The 21,677-nt window shown below is 40.4% G+C and overlaps 1 protein-coding gene and 1 long non-coding RNA gene across 13 annotated transcripts in view; one reads left to right on the top strand and one right to left on the bottom strand.

The window, feature by feature from the left end:
* ANKS1B (ankyrin repeat and sterile alpha motif domain containing 1B) overlaps nucleotides 1-21,677 on the top strand; it is a 321,126-nt gene that overhangs the window by 177,269 nt on the left and 122,180 nt on the right. For all 12 annotated transcript variants that reach the window (XM_053406679.1, XM_053406677.1, XM_053406676.1 and 9 more), the window contains one exon: nucleotides 11,611-11,763. In XM_053406679.1, the coding sequence (XP_053262654.1) occupies nucleotides 11,611-11,763 (153 nt within the window). The remainder of the gene's footprint in view (nucleotides 1-11,610; nucleotides 11,764-21,677) is intronic.
* Nucleotides 1,412-16,216, bottom strand: LOC128422565 (uncharacterized). Its single transcript, XR_008332524.1, has 3 exons — nucleotides 15,989-16,216; nucleotides 11,866-11,990; nucleotides 1,412-2,409 (listed from the first exon to the last, which is right to left on the bottom strand). It is a non-coding gene; the product is annotated as an uncharacterized LOC128422565 (long non-coding RNA).

Below are 21,677 nucleotides of genomic sequence, written 5' to 3'. Positions count from 1 at the left end.
ACATAATTTTTAGTCCTTGTCACCTGTGCTATGTCTGATTCATATCGGTGCCCTTTTTAAAATAACATTCTATATAACTGGAGAAACAGCAGTAACATATTCAAGTAGGTTCATTGATAGCCTTATGATCCATGAGTTATTCTAATCATCTTTTAAAGTCATCCAAGTTGGTGGGCATCACTGCTTCTTGTAAATTCCATGGTTTTCCCTCCTTGAGAAGGGAGGAAACCAATCCACATGCACATCAGAATATTAAAACAGAAAGATGACTGTTTTCAGACAACAGAGTCTGCGTTCTGGCACTGGGGATGAGTGACAACAACCAGTTTATCCACAAAAGTGCTGGGTCTTGTTGCTTCTCATTGACTATATAGTGGCTGGAGGTGGGGAAGAGAGAGAGGGATCCAGCAGAGAGGCAGCCTGTAAGTCATCTTTCACAGTAGCTTCCACTTTTGCCTAGAACTCCCCCACCTCACTGTCTGTGCATATGTGTGCTCAGTACCTCTGGAGCTCAGAAATCGCCACCATCTCCACCCAACTTGCAGTGCCCAGCAAAAGTTAGAATAACTTCCCATAGTGTCAGGTGTGGGTGATTCTATCCTCCCCTGGCAGCATCAAAGATCAAGGCAGAAACAAGAAAGTTTGTATTTATGGTTCTTGTGGTGTAAGGCAAAGAATTCAGTCCTTAACTCCATAGTGATGTTGCTCACTCTAAGCCCCTTCCCTTCCTTCCCCAGCAACAGCCTGTGGCCCTAAGGGTGGCCTCAGGAGTCAAATGTCTTTGAGCAGGTACGGTGGCTCTTCTGTGCTCTCCAAGGACATCTCTGCTGGCAATTCTCCCACTCTTCCTCCTTCTCCCAACACCTCATAACTTGGCAGCTCTGAGTTCTGCTGCAATTCAACCCTGTCCCCCTCTTCTCTTGAAACTACTGGAGAAGGGGGGGGAATCAACCCACTCCCCCCTCCTCCTCCGAGGGAAGCAAAGGAGGAGGAGGGGGTAGTTCCCAGCCTTCCCCTTCAGTCTAGTCCCTGACACTTAGGCAGCTCAAAGCAGCCAGGCAGTGCTCCAATACATTAATGATTTTTGAGATCCTTTCCAAGGAGACCTGCAATTCTTTCAAGAAACTTTCACTCTATCTATGTTTATTTGTTTTAAAAGTTTGTAAGATGCTCTGAAAAATGCAAACATACTAGAAGGGGCATATATACTTCTAATAAAACTACATACACATCATGTTGGTTAAAGTTGCTCTGCCTTTGATACTTCCTGCTGGATGCAAATATGGAATCCATTCTGTTAATAATTTCCCCAAATATGAGAAAAAATTAATTATAATCTCTCAATGTGGAGTTATGACACATTGCAGACCCAAGCCCAGCGGGCCAGAGGTTACTGTGTGGAGGGGTTTTGAAGTGTAGAAGCAGCAAAAAATGGTGAGACACCAGCTTGGGATCAAAATGGCCACAACTTTATTGATTACAGATGTAGGTCGGTTTCAGCATAGGCATTGGGTATGTATCCTGAATCAGCCAACCCAACTGCTGGCTGATAACTCCATCAGGGTCGATCCTGTGGTTAAGGATCCTCTATGATGTAAATCTGTAGGATGATCCTGCCAATATGACATCTGGGGTGTTCTGTGGCCTGTTGGCCCATGTCTGGGCTTTCAGTCTGAACCCAACCACTGGACCCCGTTACTGAGGTTCCCTGAATTTTGATCCTGGATCGGTGGGTTGGGCACCTACCTACCCCATACCTTTAGACTAAGGATCCAACCAAGTGCCTTTTTCTGCCACATGAGTTGGCCCCTCCATGCCAGCTTGCTGCCCAACCGCTCACATCTGCAACCAGTCCCAGAGGCTCCAGTAGATGTTCATCAGCCTGGCCTCATTGCTTGTTGGTGATAGGTACAAGCCATTTCATCAATACAAGTCCATTTTGTCATAAGTGATAGCAGGATGCCAAACAATGCACTCATCTAACCAGGATACCAAGCAGGACATTGCGATGTTCACCTTCTTCCAGGCAAGATTGATAGCAACAGTTCTGATGCTCCGTGCCACTGCCACCACTCCAAGTACCTGGACTCCAAAATAGACAAGCTTGGGTGTGCCATATGAAGGCCTTGAGATCTGCAGCTGTTGCCCAGATGAGGTCTATGTATTTCTTCTTTACCAGATCATTTTCAATAAGCTGAATAATGAGGGCATCAGGCAGCTCCAGTGCTGTCACCCATGCTGTGAACCATGGCATTAGATCATCCCAGTGCATGCCCGTTTGGCTCATCCAGGTGTTATGTGCTCTGTCTTCTAAACCAAGGTGCTGGCCCCATTAAGTTGATAAAACATGTGCCTGAGCTCAGTGCACTATACATAGACTACAGATCTATGCCTGTTTGTGGCTTGTACCTGCAAGAAATCATCAACAAGAGGCAGTGAGGCCATGGATCCCAATGCACACATAGTGCCTATAAGCAAATGATTGGCAATGGCCCAGAGCTTTAATGCGAGCCAGGGAAAGGCCCCAGCAGAAAGCCATGGCCTATACAAAAGGAATGTGCAGAAAATACTCTGAAGTCCAACCCACACTCAAGGATGGCTTTTCTAAGGAGTGCTGTGAACTGGCATCTGGATAAGTGAACACTATCTGTGTGCAATAGCAGTGGGATGCCTACGTCAGGCCTCACCTTCAGGAATTTCCTTGTGTGAATCATTGGGCTGAAGTTGGGACATGTCACCATCTAAAGACGCCTTACTACGCGTACAGTTACCTAATTGCGCTGCTGCACCACACAATGTTAAAAATAAGAATAAAAAGAAATGCAAAAACTGCCAATGAGAAAAAGATGGTATTGTTGTAACACATGATATATTATGCATATCATTTTCACATGATGCACATTTGAGATGCACATGCACAAAATCCTTAGATACTTCAAAATCTTGAAATAATGGAGAACATTTCCACCAAGCACATAATACTGAATTCATAACTAGGCGAGCTAAGTATGATTTTTGAATTATCACCCATCGTTAGTTCCAAGACATATTGAACTGCATTAGAAATCTGAAACACAGTTGTGCAAAACCCAGTTGGTTTGAACAGAATTTGACATTTAAAAGTTATAATATTATATAATGAAGCAGCGAGGCCATCAATGCAGTTGAAAAATATTTGGTTTTGGTGTCAAGAATCCTTTCTTTTCTATAGAGGTAGCAGGTAAGAGAATTCTGCTTAAGAAACAAGCAGCCATGGAGTCACCAAAAGGCCTAAAGGAAGAAGCCATCAGCCTGGGAAGCAAGTGACAGCAATGCAGGTCATGAAGCTAAGATGTGCTTATGAAAAAGAAGTGCTGAATATAAAGTTATGAGCTAAAGAGTGGGGAGGATGACAGCTGGAAAGGCGGCTAAGAATTGTGAGGAAGCTGATAATTTTGGGGGGCAAGGTGCAGAGACACATTGTGAAAAGGCACCAAGCGAAAGTGTCAGTGAATCACGACCCCAAGCCTTCTTCACCCCACACAGACATCATAAAACTCCTAGCACACCAGAAAAGCAACTATGTCCTAACTTTTAAAAGGATCATGCTGTGATTTCTGGATTTTTTATGAGCATTCGGTTGACTTCTGCTCTCAGATTTGTGAGTGTATAACTGAACTGCATAGAATGCTGAGGGTTTTGACAAAATCAGAAACTATGAAAAGAACAAGACTTAGATGAGGAAGATGACCATTAGCACAACTGGTTTTTTTTTAATGTTATCAAAAAAGTATGACGTGGCTTTTGCTATTTGGACCATATTTTAAACTACTGGATGGATGAATCAAAAGCTAGAATTCAAGAAGCAATCCTTTCACTATTGAGCCGATAAAATGTAATTATTTGCCAGAGTGTTGCAAGAGGATGATACAATATAAGGAAAAGTACATTCAGCACCAAAGAAATCCCTGTAGGCATCTCAAGCTTGAAAATTAGTGTTTTAATAATGTTTTTGGGTGGCATGCATATTTGTGGTACGACAAGGTTAAAGCACATAAAGCATTTAAAAACCATATTGTCAGAAAAGCATTGTTTAATGTCTGGATAAGATATAAAGACTTACTTGAAAATAAAACCCCAAGGTGGTTGTCACCGATGGAAGCAAAGGCTCAGAAAAAACTCAATATGGAGGCCAAATGGCCGAAATATTGGGAAATTTTGGAGCAAGAAGGAGACAAATTGAAATTGCAGAGTTTTGAGAAATTAAAAGACAAAGTGCGAGACTGGCTTCACTATTATCAAATAAGGGAGGCTTATAATTTGGACAAAAAAATTGGCTTCCAGGTGGAAAAATCAAAATTGGAAACAGAGCTGTTAGATCCCAAAACTAAGATACTTTCAAGAATGTATAACTTGCTGTTGAAATGGAATACGCAGGATGAAATGGTTAAATCTGCTATGATTAAATGGGCACAAGATGTTGGACATAACATTATGTTTGCTGATTGGGAACAGTTGTGGACCACAGGTATGAAATTTATGGCATGTAATGCCCTAAGAGAGAATATTATGAAAATGATATACAGGTGGTACATGACACCAGTCAAGCTTGCAAAAATCTATCATTTGCCCGATAATAAATGTTGGAAATGTAAACAAAATGAAGGTACATTCTTTCACCTTTGGTGGACGTGCCCAAAGATTAAGGCTTTCTGGGAGATGATCTATAATGAAATGAAAAAGGTATTTAAATATACCTTTCTGAAGAAACCAGAGGCCTTTCTCCTGGGCATAGTCGGCCAATTGGTGCCAAAGAAGGATAGAACTTTCTTTATGTATGCTACAACAGCAGCAAGAATACTCATTGCAAAGTATTGGAAGACACAAGATTTACCCACCCTGGAAGAGTGGCAGATGAAGGTGATGGACTATATGGAATTGGCGAAAATGACTGGCAGAATCCGAGACCAGGGAGAAGAGTTGGTGGAAGAAGATTGGAAGAAATTTAAAGACTATTTGCAGAAATATTGTAAAATTAATGAATGTTAAAATGATGTTGGATTGAAATTAAGTGGCATTAGCAAAAAGGTTAATATGAATATGTAAAAATGTATTGATAATGGCTGAAAATATATAGTTATAATATGTTAAGATAGAGTTAAGATAAATGAAAGAGGGTAAGGATTTGCTGAACTGACTATGTGAACGGGAATACAAAAAAGGGAGGTGTGAGGAGGTCATGGAAACAAGCAAATGAGCTTAAAGATATGGAGAAAAAAGGTTTTGTTTTTTTTTACTTAATTTTTTCTCTTGTTTTTGTATTTTCTTTTTTTCTATGCATTTTTGTATTTTTTGTATTTTTCTTCTTTTTTCTTTTTTTCTCTTTTTTTCTTTTTACTTTGTAAATTCCTGCTTTTTGTAAAACTCTAATAAATATTTTATATATATAAAAAAAATTAGTGCTCCAGTAGAGTCCCGAGGAACAGGAGGGCAGGGATATCAGTAACCTCAGAGCTGTAAACCTTCAAAGCATCTTCCTGAGTTCCAGCAGGAGCAACATACTGAAGGATGTGTGAAAGAGACTCAGAAATCTGTTTTAGGAGGAAGCCTTTGCCTCGTTATATAAATGTAGGTCCAGATTTGTATGCAACAGGGAACCGTGTAATAAGAGCTCCTTTCCAAGGGGGTATGGGGCCAACTGGGAATTGCAATGCCAGTTAGTGGTTATCGGAAAAGTACTGACTTGCACTTCTCAGCCTAACTGCTAAACCTCCTGACATCAAGAAGTTTTGCAAATAATAAAAGAGAAACTTCCACTGAACTTCCACTAGCTGCTGTTAGGAAAAAATATTAAAGCACTACGTCAAATCTTTTATACCTGTCAGAAAGCAAGGAGGTCTATGCATGGTAGAAGTACCCTTCCAGAGGATGTCCATTGATACTGTGGAACCATTGCCTTGATCCATTCACAATGCGTGTGGCAGCGGCAGCAGCAGGTGTATGCATGTATGTACTGTATGTAGGATGCTTCTGAAATCATTGCCTGCTGAATTTCTCCTTGGTTTTTCAGGTTCTGAATTACCAGAATATTTTTCCAACTAATGTTGGAATCTTTAGGCATTCTGCAGTTTTGTTTTGTTTTGTTTTGTTTTGTTTCTGGCTTTTGGGCATCCTCTGAAAGCACTTTGCCAAATAACTTAAAAGCTGAGTAAACCAAAAAGAAATAAAGGGCAGATGCCTAACACTTGTCTTCTCAGAAACCTTACAGGTACCCTGCCTCAGATTCCATCCACAAACAGCCACCATGAACCTCAATCCCACTGCTGGAAGAACAAGATGCCCCACCTAGGTAAGCAAAGTCACCAGGGAACCATGCTTTCCAGTATGGCATCTGAAATTACTCTATCCTTCACTTCTAAGCCACCCAAGAAATGTCAATGGCCACAGAATGTTTCCCATTCTTCCACTGTAATTTGTGGACACTGCACTGGCTTAACAATTCTCCCCTACTTAGCAGGGTCTACAAGTTTTTCTTTCCCTAACCATGGAACACAGAGTAGAGATGCTCTGTACAGAAAGGAGTGTTTTGATGGCTATAAACCCCCAAATGCAGGCAAATATCTACCACAGGCAGACTGATGAATGCAATAAAGAGCAGAGATACCTACGAGGGTGAACTTTAGGTACCCCAGTACCTTAATTGCAACTACTGGCAAATGCCCATTAGTCATTTTTCCTTGTGTGGCCTGTTTTCCAAGCATTAGTTACCCCTTCCAACAGTAGGCACACTCCTTCATTGTCTTCCAAGGCAGACAAATGCTGAGTTGCTGTCAGAATGGACTACAGCAATGCTCTCTATGTGAGTCTGCCTCTTAAAGATAATGTGTAAATTTCAGCTGGTTCAAGATGCAGTGGCCTGCCAATTACTCAAACATCTGAGCATATTTCTCTGGTCTTTCATAACAGGGAATGTTTCCAGGCTCAGTTTATATTGTTGATTTCAGCCTTTAAAGCCCTAAATGGTTTGTGGCCCAGTCACCTCAGTGCCTATCTTCTCCCATAAATTAGATCAGATTGGCATCTGAGTTCTGTTCATGATCCCACCCTTATACAAGATCAGATGGACAGAGCCTTTTTGTGGTGGCACCAAAATTGTGGAATACCATCATTGTGAAGTCCCATTTGTACTTTTCTCCTTTAGCGTTCAGAAACATTTTGAAGATCTCTCCCCTCATTCAAAAAACAAAACAAACTCAACTCCTCATGCTTTTGGTTTGTCAGTTTCTGTTCTCATGCTGTGCTTGGCTTTTATTATGTTGTTTTGGATTTGGTTTTCTCTGCTGATGTTTCCAGTTGCTTTGTTTTCAATTCTTTTCTTTTAGGGCAAGCCCTCACAAGGAGACACATTTTAAAAAGTCTGAAGCAGTATAGCATGGAAAAGAAAAATTGTAACAAAACCAACATCATATAAAATTATATATATGGAGCCAGTAATATCAAAGGCGTAGATGAGGAGTTTTTAAAAAATGTCTTTAAGGTCTGCATTAAAGCTACAAGGGGGAGGGGCAAGAAGAGCTGTTGGAAGAGGAAGTCCACAAGTGTGGGGCTACCATTGAAAATGCCCTGTCCATGATCCCTGTTGGTCTTAGTGTGGAGCTAGTCCTAGACTTAGGGTCTAGACAGGTTCATATTGGTGTAGGCATTACTTCCAATAACCTGGTCCCAAATTGTCCAGACTTACCTCCTATGCTTTTATAGATCTACTTTTGGGTTGGGGAACTTTAAAGTTTATTTCTTGCACTTCAGATTGTTTATATTAATTTATTGAACTTTTAAAGTCCAGCTACTTTATGTGTCCATAGTACAGAAATAAAACTAAAGATAATCTAAAGAGCACCTACTCTGTTGAGTACGCTGTGTTACTCATTCTTCATTACCATCCCCATGTTTCTCTTGTGTCTCCACAGGCAACCAGGCAACCATTCAGAATGCATCTCCAGTGCCATGCAGACCTCAAGCAAGGCCTACAGCAGTAGAAAATGGGAAGCCAATTGTGCCTCTGTGGGGTTGCCTTCCTCCTTTGTTTTCTCTTGTGTCTGGAGATGTTAAAAGAGTACATGACAGACTGCAGTTTAACAGATGCAGCTGTATGCAGCTGGAAATGGGGAAAACTGCCTTTGTTGCTCACTGTCATGCAGATTACAAAGGCACACAACAACTGTTTTTTGAATTATTTATTAATCATACCATAATGAGAAATAAATGTATGTATGTAAAAGTGATTTTATGCCTATATTCTAGTGTATTTGACATTAATTACTACAGATCCCCCCCAAAAAAAGGTTTGTTCAACTTGCCTTTAAAAAATTATGGCTTTCTTTGTACATTTAAAAAAATGTTTGGTTGGGTTTAGGCCACGGGAGCCAGCTCCTAGGGGCTGAACCCTTTTGTCCCCCTCTATATTTTTGTGGTAGGGACTGGGGGTCCCCCTATGCCTCAAAACCACAGAACAGAAGAGCAGAGCTGAGTGTGCTGTGCCTCCAGTGACCAGCTGCTGCTCCTCCTGCTCCTCCTGCCATGGAAGGGAAGGAGGGTCAAAGCAGCCTCTTGCGAGTGGCGCTGCCAAGAGGAGGCGGAGTATGAGCTGCCGGTCATTGAGCTGTGTGGCCACCACATTGGCTCCTCCCTTGGCTCCTCCTAATGCCCTGATGTCACATGCACAACGTCGGGATGTCATGTGTGCAACATTGTCCTCCCCAATCACCTTTAAAAGCTGGCGCCTCTGGTTTAGGCATTCCTTTTTGGTTAATAAGTGTTACTGAAATGTTGTTAAACATTGTAAAGCTTGATTCAAAGAAGCTCATGCTTTGACTAAGAATAAACTTCATAAGAGGAAATCCTCAAAAGAGGACTTTCAGCTCAAATTTGGAGGACATAGGGAATGAAAAGGTCACCTACTTCCATCAGTTTTGCGGACATGGGGGGGGGGGAATGTACCACCACTGCCAGAATTTTGGCCAACAACTGGCACCACCATTGCCTTCTCCCCCACCCACAAAGCTGCCAGGAAAAGGTCACATAATGACCTTGCTCTTACAGGATTTCTAGAGGGGTGTTAGCCATGAATGGCAGCTATCATTTTATTTTCCTCGGAAGCTCTCATCCGAGTGACCCTATGTCATGTGGAGTTATTCTGGGATTTTTGGAGGAATAATGTGATGACTGTCAGGAGCAGCAGTAGTGAGTTTCACCCCCACTGACTCCATTCCCCCAAACCTCCCAGACATCCATCCAACTTTGCAGCTGTGAATTGGAGCACAAAATTGTGGAATCTTGGGTTAGCCCTAGTGTCCACTCTCAAAAGTATCACTGTCATCTGTTGGGGTTTTAAAGACTACCGTTAAGAGAAATTGGCAAACCTTTTATACAGTTTTTAAACACCGAGAAAACATTTCAGAATGCTTTCCTTTCAGCACTTTTTTCTGTAACATCCAAAAGCAGTGAAAATGCTGTGATGGAAATAAAAAAACCTTTCCCATCTAATAGCTTCTGCATCCTTTTCAAGTAACAAGAGTTCTGTTTTTATATACACTGACAGGTTTTTGATACATGAAAAAACAACAGCTGCTATATATATAATATTGAAACAGATTCTAATAAAGAGCTTCTAATATGTTCTTGTTATATAGGTGAGCTTTCCATAGCTGCATTTAATTACCTCTGAAATTATCCAAGTTCTTCTTTTTTAGTGGGTGGGTAGCTGGGGAGAAAACATCAGTCCAAGCGGGGAGGGAGTCCAACACTAGACAGCTTATTTTGTCCCTGTCTGGTGACAACATCATAATAAGAAGCTGCTTTATCTCAAAGGAGAGGTAAGCCTATCTGGAGATGCAAGGGATTGAAACTGACTGTACACATGTGAAGCACATGAGCTACTACTGAGCTATGCCCTCCCCCACCCCCAAAACAATATGCTTATATATATTTGAAACAATAATTCACTTCATTACAGACATTATGGATTATCATTTACCTTAGACATTTAAAAATTCTTTTCTGTGATCTGAAAAGGAAAGCCAAAATATGTGATATGGAATTGATTACTGTTATCCTATGTGTTGACAAACCAGACGAGCTAAGTACGTTAATAAGTGTATTTGACGGGACATTATATGTTCATTTTTGGAATGAAATAAATTAACTTAGTTATTTGTCTTGTTCTTTTAAAAAATAATGTATTTATCTATCTTCTCATGTTCAATCCACATGTACTCATTTGTTTATACCATTTTCATACAATTTACAGTTTTACCTTTTTCCTGTAACATTATGACTGACTAAGCTAAGGAAATTATTAAAACCATTTTCAAAGAGGAAGGAAGAAACCACCTTCTTTTAAAAGCAGCACTGATTCCTTCTGCAAAAATATATCTCTGCAAAATATTTATTCATAGCATGCATCAATGTGTAACTCTTGTAGTTCTCTGAATCTTCATCTTCATAAAATAACATCACACATTTCTTCTTTCCTATATTACACTTTTCTCTTTTCTCCCCGTTACATCATTGAAAATAATTGAATTATGCCAGTTTAAATACTGTTCCTGATCCTAATCTTTTTGTGTATTCCACTTGCCCAGCCCTGTTATTCCCGATACTTACTTCAGAAAATTTCTGAGTCCTGACACTGGGGAAAAAAAGTTGTTTTCCTGTTTCCATCCATTTCACTGTGTACCCTTTCTACCTATTTAACCTAGAGATGTCTATAGAGATCTTCCTTCAGGTGATCCAACTACATGTATTTGAAGTGACGCAGATGGCAGCTGTGGGGAGGGCATGAACAGGCTCTCTTATCATATTTATATTAAAACACAGTTCAAACTGTGAGAACCATATTTTCCAACAGTCTGAAGCTTATCAATAGGGCAATTTCAGTGAGTTTCTAGAAAATACCCGTTTTCTCAACCAGTTGATTTATACCAACAACCCAGGAGAATAGTTTATGGAAGCCATAATATAATTTCTCTTTTAAAAATTTATTTCCAACTTAAAATAAGTTTTCCTCAATTAATTGCTTTTCTTAAAGATGATTAAGATTAATCTGAATGGCCAGAATCCCTGTCTTTATGGTTTTCTGCATGTGTTTCTCTTTATAAATAAGGGCCCTGGAGATGAAAACTGGCAGTTTAAGTCCTCTTGACTCTGAGAATATGTCATTTCTTCTCACAGAACTCACAAAAGGGGGGGTATCCTGTTCTAGGCTATCCCCTTTGGTTGTGTGTGTGAGAGAAATTGGCAGACAGCTCAAGGCTACATTGGTCATCCATTTTTTTATTGCACTGTTTTACCACAGACGTTCTCCAATACTGTGGAAATCGTTAAAACAAGAAACCATTCATAAAAGTACAGTACTGTGAATCTACACTCTGCACTGCCAGATGTCAATAAAGAAGTTTAAAAGCTCAAATGGTCTGACCTAAGAATTTAATCCAGAGAACTATAGTGTTTTCATTATGCAGAAATTAGTCTGTGGAAAGGTCCTTTGGTATCCCTTATTTCTTCTCCTACTCACACACGTCCATACATAATAACAAAAACTGAACTTTTTTGTGGGGCGTTTTTATGTTTCAGATGAAACAAATAGGCAACGATGGCTACAGCCCCACCTCTGTAGCAGAGTGGCTAGATTCCCTGGAACTGGGTGATTACATCAAACCCTTTCTGATAAATGGCTATACGTCGATGGACCTTGTGAAAAAAATCTGGGATATTGAATTAATTAATGTAAGTCAATATATTTTTACCTTTAAAAAAACCACGAGTTTTAATCCTTAAAAAATGGTCAAATGAAAATAAATTGTAAAAAAGCATAAAGCACCTACTAACGTGTTTGTTTGGGGTGATCAGTATTGATATCTGATGTTTAGACCTGCTTCTTCTGACACGCTCAAGATTCTTCTGTGGTGTAGTTCTTGTATGCAACATATTGTTGGCCTCCGGCAAGCACATTACTGTAGAGAAATTTTGGAGCCTATTTATCTAAGAGTTTCTTGCTGCCAATTTCAGAAAGAAAAAGAAAGCTATAATAATATTTTTTTATTTGTACCCCGCCCATCTGACTGGGTTGCCCCAGCCTCTCTGGGCGGCTTCCAGCATATATAAAAACATAGTAAAACATTAAACCTTAAAAAGCCTTCAGATGTTTCCCAAATGTTAAATAATTACTCATCTTCTTAATATCTGGTGGGAGGGCATTCCATAGAGTGGGCACCACTACCAAGAAAGGCCTTTGCCTGGTTCCCTGTAGCTTCGCTTCTCGCAGTGTGGGAATCGCCAGAAGGCCCTCAGTGCTGGATCTCAGGGTCCAGGCTGAACAATGGGGGTGGAGACACTTCTAAAGGGATAATGGGCCGAGGCTGTTTAGAGCTTTAAAGGTAAGCACCAACACTTTGAATTGTGCTTGGAAATGTACTGGGAGCCAATGTAGATCTTTCAGGACCGGTGTTATATGGTGTTGGCAGCTGCTCCCAGTCACCAGTCCAGCTGCCACAGTATGGATTAGTTGTATTTTCCGGGTCACCTTCAAAGGTAGCCCCACATAGAGCGCATTGCAGTAGTCCAAGTGGGAGATAACCAGCACATGTACCACTCTGGTAAAACAGTTCAGGCAGGTAGGGTCTCAGGTGGCATGCCAGATGGAGCTCGTAGACAGCCACCCTGGACACAGAATTAACCTGTGATTCCATGGACAGCTGTGAGTCCAAAATGACTCCCAGGCTGTGCACCTGGTCCTTCAGGTGCAAAGTTATTGCATAATCTTAATCATAAACCAGATCTTCCACTAGTCTGAATAGTTGACTGTGCTGTCTTGAACAGTGTGTCTACTTATCCCCCCCCCATGCCTCATAAATTTCAGAATGTTCATAAAGTATTGTTCTCAACATGTGATCCTATCTTTCCCTTTATAGTTTTTTAAAATTATAAAATCACTAATTTCACAACCACACAGACACTATTTAAGGTCACAAATCTCAGTATTCATATTGTGTAAAAATAACTGTTCCTACTCTCTGGGTTCGTTAATAAAGGTCATATTTTGCTTTGTGGTTCATATAAAATCTGTACAAAGTTTAGTTTGTAAAAATATTTTGTCTATAACATTCATTTCTGTATCCAACACTTTTCCTTTGCTGTTGGTCAGTAACTGTAGGGTCAAATGTCAGCCTGGGGTTTGAAAGGGAGTTTGGAAAGTAGTATCAGTGAGACTGAAGCAGAAATGTGCTAGCATAACAAATGCCTTCCCTCAAGGCCAGCAGAAAAAATTCATAGTGACAAAATGTTTATTTGAACATCTTCACAGGCTGACATGCATTTTGTCTTGTTAGTGGTAAGGTAAAGCGACCCCTAACCGTTAGGTCCAGTCGTGGACAACTCTGGGGTTGCGGCGCTCATCTTGTTTTATTGGCCGAGGGAGCCGGCGTACAGCTTCCATCTGCTAAGTTTATGTTCACTTGATTCCTCTCCCGTTACTGAAGTGCTGACTGTTGCATTTTGTGTCACAAGGTCCTGAGAGAGATGACACCTTTTCAAATCAGAGGACTAGGAAAAAGCTGTCACAGATCTGTTTTTGTTATCCCACCCCCCAAACTGCTCCTAACAACATGGTTTCTCCAACACTATGAGTAAAAGAAAGAAGCCTGAGAGAAAAACAAAAGCTTCAGCTGCTATTGTTCAATTCTACATTAATGTATTGTTTTGCAGTCCCTTTTCAATTGCTTCCTGTGTAAATTTATGCAGGGTAGCATTGAGAGTTATTTTTAGATTAATACATCTAAAACATTGATTCAAAATCAGCCGTTCACATTTAATCCAATGTAGTTGTCCATATAATTATTTGTGCAAGAAGCTGGGGTTGATCCAATTCATGGGATATTCTTCAAGAGAGTTGTGTGAGAATCATGCTAAGTGCTTTAAGGCACTGATTAGCAAATACCGTGATTGTGTGCATTGCAGGGTGCTGTAGCACCCTCACATTTTTGAAACCATTGCTTTCTGACCTTTGTTGTATTTTATCAAAATATGTATCTGTGGAAGTTTGGCCTGGGGTTGCCAGTCAGTTCAGAATTGTCCCAGCGTCAAAGCTCTGGGGTGGATATATTTTTATGGTTGTAAGTTGTTTTTAATTGTTTTTAATCCTGTAACCCACCCTGGGACCTTTGGGTGAAGGGTAGGAAATGAAGAATGAATGAATGCCATTGGGAATTTAATAAATAGAATGGAAAACAATGGGACTAGCTGGTGTAAGTGGGTGAGCAATATAAGGTCCCCCCCTTTATTTGAAAATTTAGTTTTTCCATAATATTACATATTTCTTTTTTTCCCCTTCTTTTTAAATTACATATTTCAGTGTTATGTTACAATCTAGAACTATCCCTGTGTACTTTTTCACCACTTCCTCTTCCTCTAATTATTTTAGGCGTTTGAATCTTGTATGTTTAATCATCTGATATTCAGAACATGAGAAGGGCTGGCTGCATCAGACCAGCTGCATTTAGTCCAGCATCCTGTTCTCACAGTGGCTAACCAGATACCTGTGGGAAACCCACATGCAGGACATGAGCGCAGCACTACTCTGCCCACCTGCGATTCCCAGCAAATGGTAATCATAGGCATAATAACTATGGCAGTGGAGGTGGAACATAGTCATTGGGGCTACTAGCCATTGATAGCCTTCTCCTCCATGAATTTGTCTAATCCTCTTTTTAAGCCATCCAGTTTGGTGGTCATCACTGGCATATGTTCTGTGTGAAGAAGCACCTTCTTAATATTACTTGGCTTATCATATATGCCAGTCAGAATCATACTGTACAGTATATTTTATTTACTTCAAGTCTAGATTACTGCAGTGTATTCTATGTGGGGCTTCCCTTGCCCTTCATTCAAAAGCTACAGTTAGTGCAGAATGCTACAGCACAATTACTGACAGAAGTGAGGCCCTGCCAACATATAACGACTGCACTCAGTTGCTGATTGCTACTGGGCTAAGTTCAGGGTATCAATATTAGTATATAAAGCTCTTCACAACTTGGGACGAGTTACCTGTGAGATCACCTTCCCCCATATATGTCCATTCAACCACTTTGATCTATGGAAGCAGCAGTGTTACAGGTGTCACATAATACCCATTCTGCATTTGAAGGAAATGTTTATACCTCCACAGACGGTATAATTTTTCCTTGCTCATCCATTTGAGAAATGAGGATAGGGAGAGGCCTGAACTCTCAGTTTTTCTGTTGATCAGTAACAGCAATACTGATTATTATTCAGTATCAGCCAGTGAGCAAGCAAAAGAGATTTTGGGGACCCATTTACTCTGTCCATTACCCTGCTTTCAGTCTCCATGAGCAACTTGACTGGCAGCTGGCGTAGAGCAAGTTTCCTTCTCCATTTTTGCCTAGAGCAGAAGAGGGGAAAGAGTGCTAGAGCAGAGAGAGGGGAAAGGAAATTACTAGATGGCTGGATGAGAAATGGATGCTTTCTGTGGCTCAAGTGCCAAACGAAGCTAAATACATATCAGCCCTCCAGTGCTTCAAAATAGACAAAGGAGAAGGGGCGTGTTACCTGTTCGTACCTAGAGGAATTATGCTTGTGCACTGGATCCTTGACTTAGATTTTGGAGCACAACGGAAGCTATGCTTAGGGTAGGAACAGACTTTTGCTTTCACCATGTGAAATTTGTTAAAAACTTTCAACAGCAATTCCTTCATACACCAAAGTAATAATTAAGCCAAAGTCACAGCAGCATGGTGTCAAACAGGCTATATATTTTCTTCCCCCTTGCCCATTAATCCCTTTTAAAAACATTAAAGACTCTTCCAAGCCCTGAACTTTTGTTGCTCTTTTTATTTAAAAGTTTAATTTGTTTCATTCAGCTATTCTATTTTGGTGCTATAGAGCCTCTTGAAACAACAGTATCATAACTTAAAGGAAGAGCCATTGAATTGTTTACATTGCAGCCAGAGAGTGATGAACACTTGTCAGCAGGAGGGTGATATTTTCTATCTGTCTGTCATCCATGGATTTATAGGCCTTCTTTTTTCTTCCCTTTCATTCTCAGTTAATCTCCTTCTGCTGTCCCCTTCAACTGTATTTATTTGCGAGAAAATTTGATATTGGTAGTTGCTGGAGAAGTGAGCACCACCAATGAGCAGTCCTTGGTTGTAGTAGAGAGTATTCAACCATGTGGGTGTGGCTGTGGGCACACTCACTTATATGGGGATAATTTGCAACATTCTATAATGGACTTTAGAGCTTATATTATTTCCATTATCATGCATATAATAAGCAGAATCAAAATGCTGCAATGCAACTGACTGTTGTGGATGATAGAGGGCAAGTTGATTGTTCAAACACATATGCAGAGCGCTTGAAATTACATTTCATTATGTTGCTAAGGAACTAAGTGTGCTATCTCTATTTTCTTGAAGAAGCTGAGCTTCAATTATATGGATTTTCTTTATAGTTTCTAGAATAGATAAATGGTGCATTATATGAAATTCATTTTGATAAAGGTGTTATAGACATATTTGAAAAGACAAATCCTAAATGTCTAGTTTTGCTTTCCCTCACCAGCTGATACAAACTGAATGACATATAGTAATTTCCCCTATCTTTCCCCTCATCTCCGTAATGCTTTGTCAGTGCCTGTGTGATCGTATTAATCTGCAGTAATCTAAAGAATTGATAACTGATTTCACAAAGATCACATTTGTCCATGTTCTGTGTCTTTTCATACTGGGTGGAAAAGTGCAAAGGTTTAGGATCAGAGTTTTCCTTCTAGATGGGCTACCTTCCCATGTTGACGAACCCCATCTGCAGTGAGTATACCATGAGTATAACATGCTTTAGCGTGTGCCATTCCGTATATGGAGTGAGGCATATTTTCAAAGGCTACTGCAGAGAGAAGAAACCCTATAAAAAGGATAGAATGAACAATATCATTGACTGAATAGGTAATTCAAACAATGACATGTTAATTTAACATATCCCCATTTGGACACAGCATACTGACAATTGGAGGTTAAAAAAGGAAAACGGAGGTAGTAGAATGGAATGGAGAGTCCGGAATCCTTAAATGTTACAGTGTACAGTGCTTCTTTTCAGGATTCCAGACACTACATTCCATTCCACCAGTACCCTAGTTTTCCTTTTTTTAGTGTCTCACTTGTATCTTTTTATCCTAAGTGGCACCATAGACATTCAAGAGATAGGCACCAACATGCTTAGGAAAACCTGAAATTGACAAGAACATCAACAACAACCCTAAACAGCTCAATGAGGACTGAGCATGCTCTGTAGCCATGGGATGCTGACTAGCCATTTTGGGAAATGGAAAATCGGGTGGGCAGGGGTATTGAATGGTGTGTTGTGGAGGAGGGCACGGCTGACTTAACTGGAACAGTGAACAGGAGCAGCTCCACACTGCAATATTTTTTATATTTTTTGTAGTTGCCATTTGTTTCTTCTGCTGTTGTTTCCTGTCCACATTTGCAGCATGGAACTTTCCATTCATCAATCCTTGCGTATTCTTAGTTGATGTGTATGGAGTAGGTATTATTTTGGGTTATTATTGCTGTTGCCTCCCAGATGTACTGTGTAAAACTAATCATGTTTGCTGTTGCAAGAATGTGTCAAATTAATGAAATGTGGAAATTTAGTACATTTTTGGACTGGCATCTTAGACCATGCTTAACTCTTGAGCTTTCAATACACATTATTATCTTGTGGTTTGTGATAGTCCATTTGTTACATTTTCCTTTATTCCTAGTTCTTTCCAAAACAGACTGCACTGTTTCTAACTGAAGGCAGGAATTCAGTGTAAGCTGTGGTAGTTTTTCCAAATCTTCTGCACTGTCATTTCCTCCCACTTCATCTTAGGTTTCAGCAGGACTCAGAGTCAAAGGAAAGTGGGTGGGGAAAGTTTCTTCAGTAAAAAATGAATGCTGTTCACTATACCGTAAGGCTAGGGAAAAGTTGAACGGAAGCAAAGCGTGTACCTTGCAGAAAAGCTTTGCTGGTGCACACTCAAAAATAAAAATCAGTCATTTATTTTTTTGAGCCTTGCTTCAGCAGCTAAGCTGCTGAGACATGATGATCTGTGAAAGATTCTGATGGATGCCAATATTTCTGCCAAGCTGCAATCTTGTGCACGCTGATTTGGAAATAAGCTTGTCTGGAGACTTACTTCCAAGTTAACCTTCATAAGAACAAGGAACTTTGGGACAAACTGCATTAGTGGGAGCTCATCCACACTTTGCTTTGTCGCATAATTTTGTTCCATTTGTTCCGTGACTTTTTTGGTTTCTATTTTATTCGTTTACCACTGAATGAGAACAAACGTCAATTTGCAGAAAGACCAGTTGACATTTGTTCCAATTCAGCAGGTTTTCCCAGGGAAAGCAGCAGGAGAAAAGGAAAACCTCTCGGACCCGTGCCTAGAAGTCACAGACCAAATACAAGTGTGGGTGAGCCCTTAGCATAGGAGCCAACTCCTAGGGGCTGTGTGGGCTTTGGCGTCACAATCAAATATTTGATGGGCCAGGCACCCACAAAGTTGATGGGCATTACCATTCAAATAGTGTGCATGCACCATGTCCTGTGATCAATTATGCAGGGAGGGGCTTACCTGATCCCCCACAATATTTCATTCAAGTTGGCACCCCTGCCCTTAGCTGGTTCCTCCTAAGCTGCAAATACAGGGTGAGTCTTTTAAAAGAGGCCCCATGGATACAGAGTACACATCTTCCACGGGGCCTCTTTTAAAAGACTCGCCCTGTATAAGGAAATAATCAACAGTGAAATATGCGTATTTCAAGTGACCCAGTCTCAGGGCATGGAAAAGAAGGCAAATGGGAGAGAATGAAATTATACAGAACTAAATTAGCACAGATAATTGCAGTGACTCAGACAATTATGAGGTATCAGGTGTAAAAACAATATATAATCAGTGATTTGTAAAGCAGGATCCTTCAAGCAACTGAAAGAACTGGCTCAGTCATTCAAGCATGGATCTTTTAGGTTTACTCAGTGCTGAATGCACCTTTAAAAAAAATTCAAGCTCAAAACAGGAGACAATGGATCATAGGGACCCATGTAACCAGGCAAATTGTAATTTGCAGTTCTGTACTACCTGTGAAATACATTACCATGGGATGATGTTAAAAAGCAAGGAGTGGTTTAAGATGAAGAGTTAAAGTCATGAAAATCCAGCATAAACTCATAGCCATGGTCAGGGGATGCAAGCCGTCCTCAATGTATCTAAAGCTCTTGTACCAGAGGAAATGAATCTCTATTAATCTCTTTATCCATAAATTGTCCTTTGGTCTCACACTTCCTCTGAAGCATCTGACTACTTGAACAGATGGACCATGCAAACATTTGGCATGGCTCCTTTTTCTGCTTTAAGTGTGTGTGCTAAATCTTCCTATTCTTTTTTCTTGAAGAAGATGCAGGTATTTTTTTTATAACTGTGCAACCTACTTTCATGTGGATATTCCACCCCCTCTGTTTTTTTAAGCAAGTAATTTCCCCCTCTCCTTCCTGAACACCATTACATTCTGAAAAATTGCACTTGGTTGCTGAACCTGCTGATTGGCAGCAATTGTAAGCTGTGACAATCAAAGTTGAGTATTTTGGGTGCCTATTGTGTTCCACTTGAAGAATGCTGCCCTTATTCTATCATGCTGTGGCTATGGCAATAGAAATTATGCACCTATTAAGTGAGGTATGTATCTTGTTACACAAACTGTCCCAATTATCCCAAACAGATAATACTTTCCTGGAAATGTCCTGATGGAATGTTCCATTGTTCGACAACAAATTGACCTGACATACTGCCTAATTCATTATCATAAATCTTGCTATTTAGAGAGCAAGCTCCCTTCAAGGGTTCAGCATGGGGTGTTCCTATGGGGGAAATACAGAATCAGACTCAGGGCGAATGTAGAGTTTCTACTGCCTCTACATAAGCTAAAAAAAAGCCTCCCTTTACAGCCTACAATCCATCATACAATAAACTGATAAAATAAATAGTCTCTAAATGGTTTGTTGCCCTAGGCAACCACTGCCTACAGTATATTTGAGCAGCTCTGAATAAAGTATCTGCGCTTTATCTTTTTAACCCTTTACCGTTAAAGAACAATGGGGGGATATAATGTGAAGATTTTCTTCCAGACCTAAATAACAAACATTTTCGCATAATTTTAGTTCACCTTTCATGTTCTTGTTGATTGACATAACCTGAAATGAGATATATTTCATACATTTAGGCTCTGACTTTCTTCCTATATACATAAGAATGCAAAATGTCACAATGCTCTAAGTTTGCATGACCACCAATAGGTGACCTTGCCAATTGCAGTGTGAGGATTGCCAGGCCAGCCCAAGCAAGCTGCTTAAAGGATGTGGGGAGGTGCACAGTAGCATGAAGGTGGAAGGAACTGTGGGGAGATAGTAAGGGGGTGGAAAAAGCCACAGTAGGTGGGTGAGGTAGAGAACTGGCAAAGGAGACAGGGGGTTAGCAAGGAAGTCAAGCAGAATAAGCAGGGTCAGAGTGTTTAGTTAAGAAAAAAACAAATAAATTGGCAGACACTAAGAGCCTGCAGTTGCAATGTTGCAGCCCAGCCCTATACTGCAAATAACACAATCTGACAATTCAGATTTGAATACACTGATATACCTATAACTACACCTTTTTTAACAATATTTTCCCACCCCTCTCTCCTCCCCCTACTTTCCACCACTATCTGCCTTATCACTTAAATATTCATTCCAGATTTCTTCATATTTATCCATTCTTATTTTGCATCAACATGCAATTCGTTCATATGTAGCTAATCTGTCCATATTATCAATCCATGTGCTCAATGGAATCTTTTTGCGGCTCTTCCAATTCATCAAAACAAGTTTTGTTGCTTCTAATATAGCACGGTACATCCTTTGTTTTTTGACCCCTTGAAATCTCCCACGTTTCCAGAATATAATTTAGAATTAAATTCAATTCCCCTAAATAACAATTTCTTTTTATTACTCAAGCGATGAAAGCAGGCAGGCGGTGGCACAAGTGGGAAAGCAGCTGGCCCAGGCAGGCTTTCCTATGCTCCTCATGTTGCCACTGCCACCTGCCTGTCTGTCTGCCTGCCTGCCTGATTGCACACACACACAACAGGCCAAGGGAAAGCTGGGATCTGAATGAGTGGGTGGTCCAGATGCGTGGGCAGGAAGTCCTAACCAATGTTGATGACCTGGTTAGTGGGGTAGAAGTGGAAGGATCATTAGGCGCGAGTGATCATGCTCTTCTGAAGTTTACTATACAGCGGAAAGGAGCAGCCAAGCATACTAGGACTCAATTTCTCGACTTTAAGAAAGCCGACTTCATAAAACTTAGGGAAGTGCTGGGTGAGATCCCATGGACAGTAATACTAAAAGGAAAGGGAGTTCATGATGGCTGGGAGTTTGTTAAGAGGGAGATAGTAAAAGCACAACTTCAGGCAATACCAATGAGACGGAAACATGGAAGGTGCCTAAAGAAGCCAGGGTGGCTATCTAAAGAACTTTTAACTGAGTTAAGATTAAAAAAGGATGTGTACAAAAAATGGAAAAGGGGGGAAACCACCAAAGAGGAATTCAAACAAATAGCA

The sequence above is a fragment of the Podarcis raffonei genome, chromosome 10, assembly GCF_027172205.1.
Source record: "Podarcis raffonei isolate rPodRaf1 chromosome 10, rPodRaf1.pri, whole genome shotgun sequence".
NCBI classification, from domain to species: Eukaryota; Metazoa; Chordata; class Lepidosauria; order Squamata; family Lacertidae; genus Podarcis; species Podarcis raffonei.
This window is presented reverse-complemented; position numbering and strand designations above follow the sequence as displayed.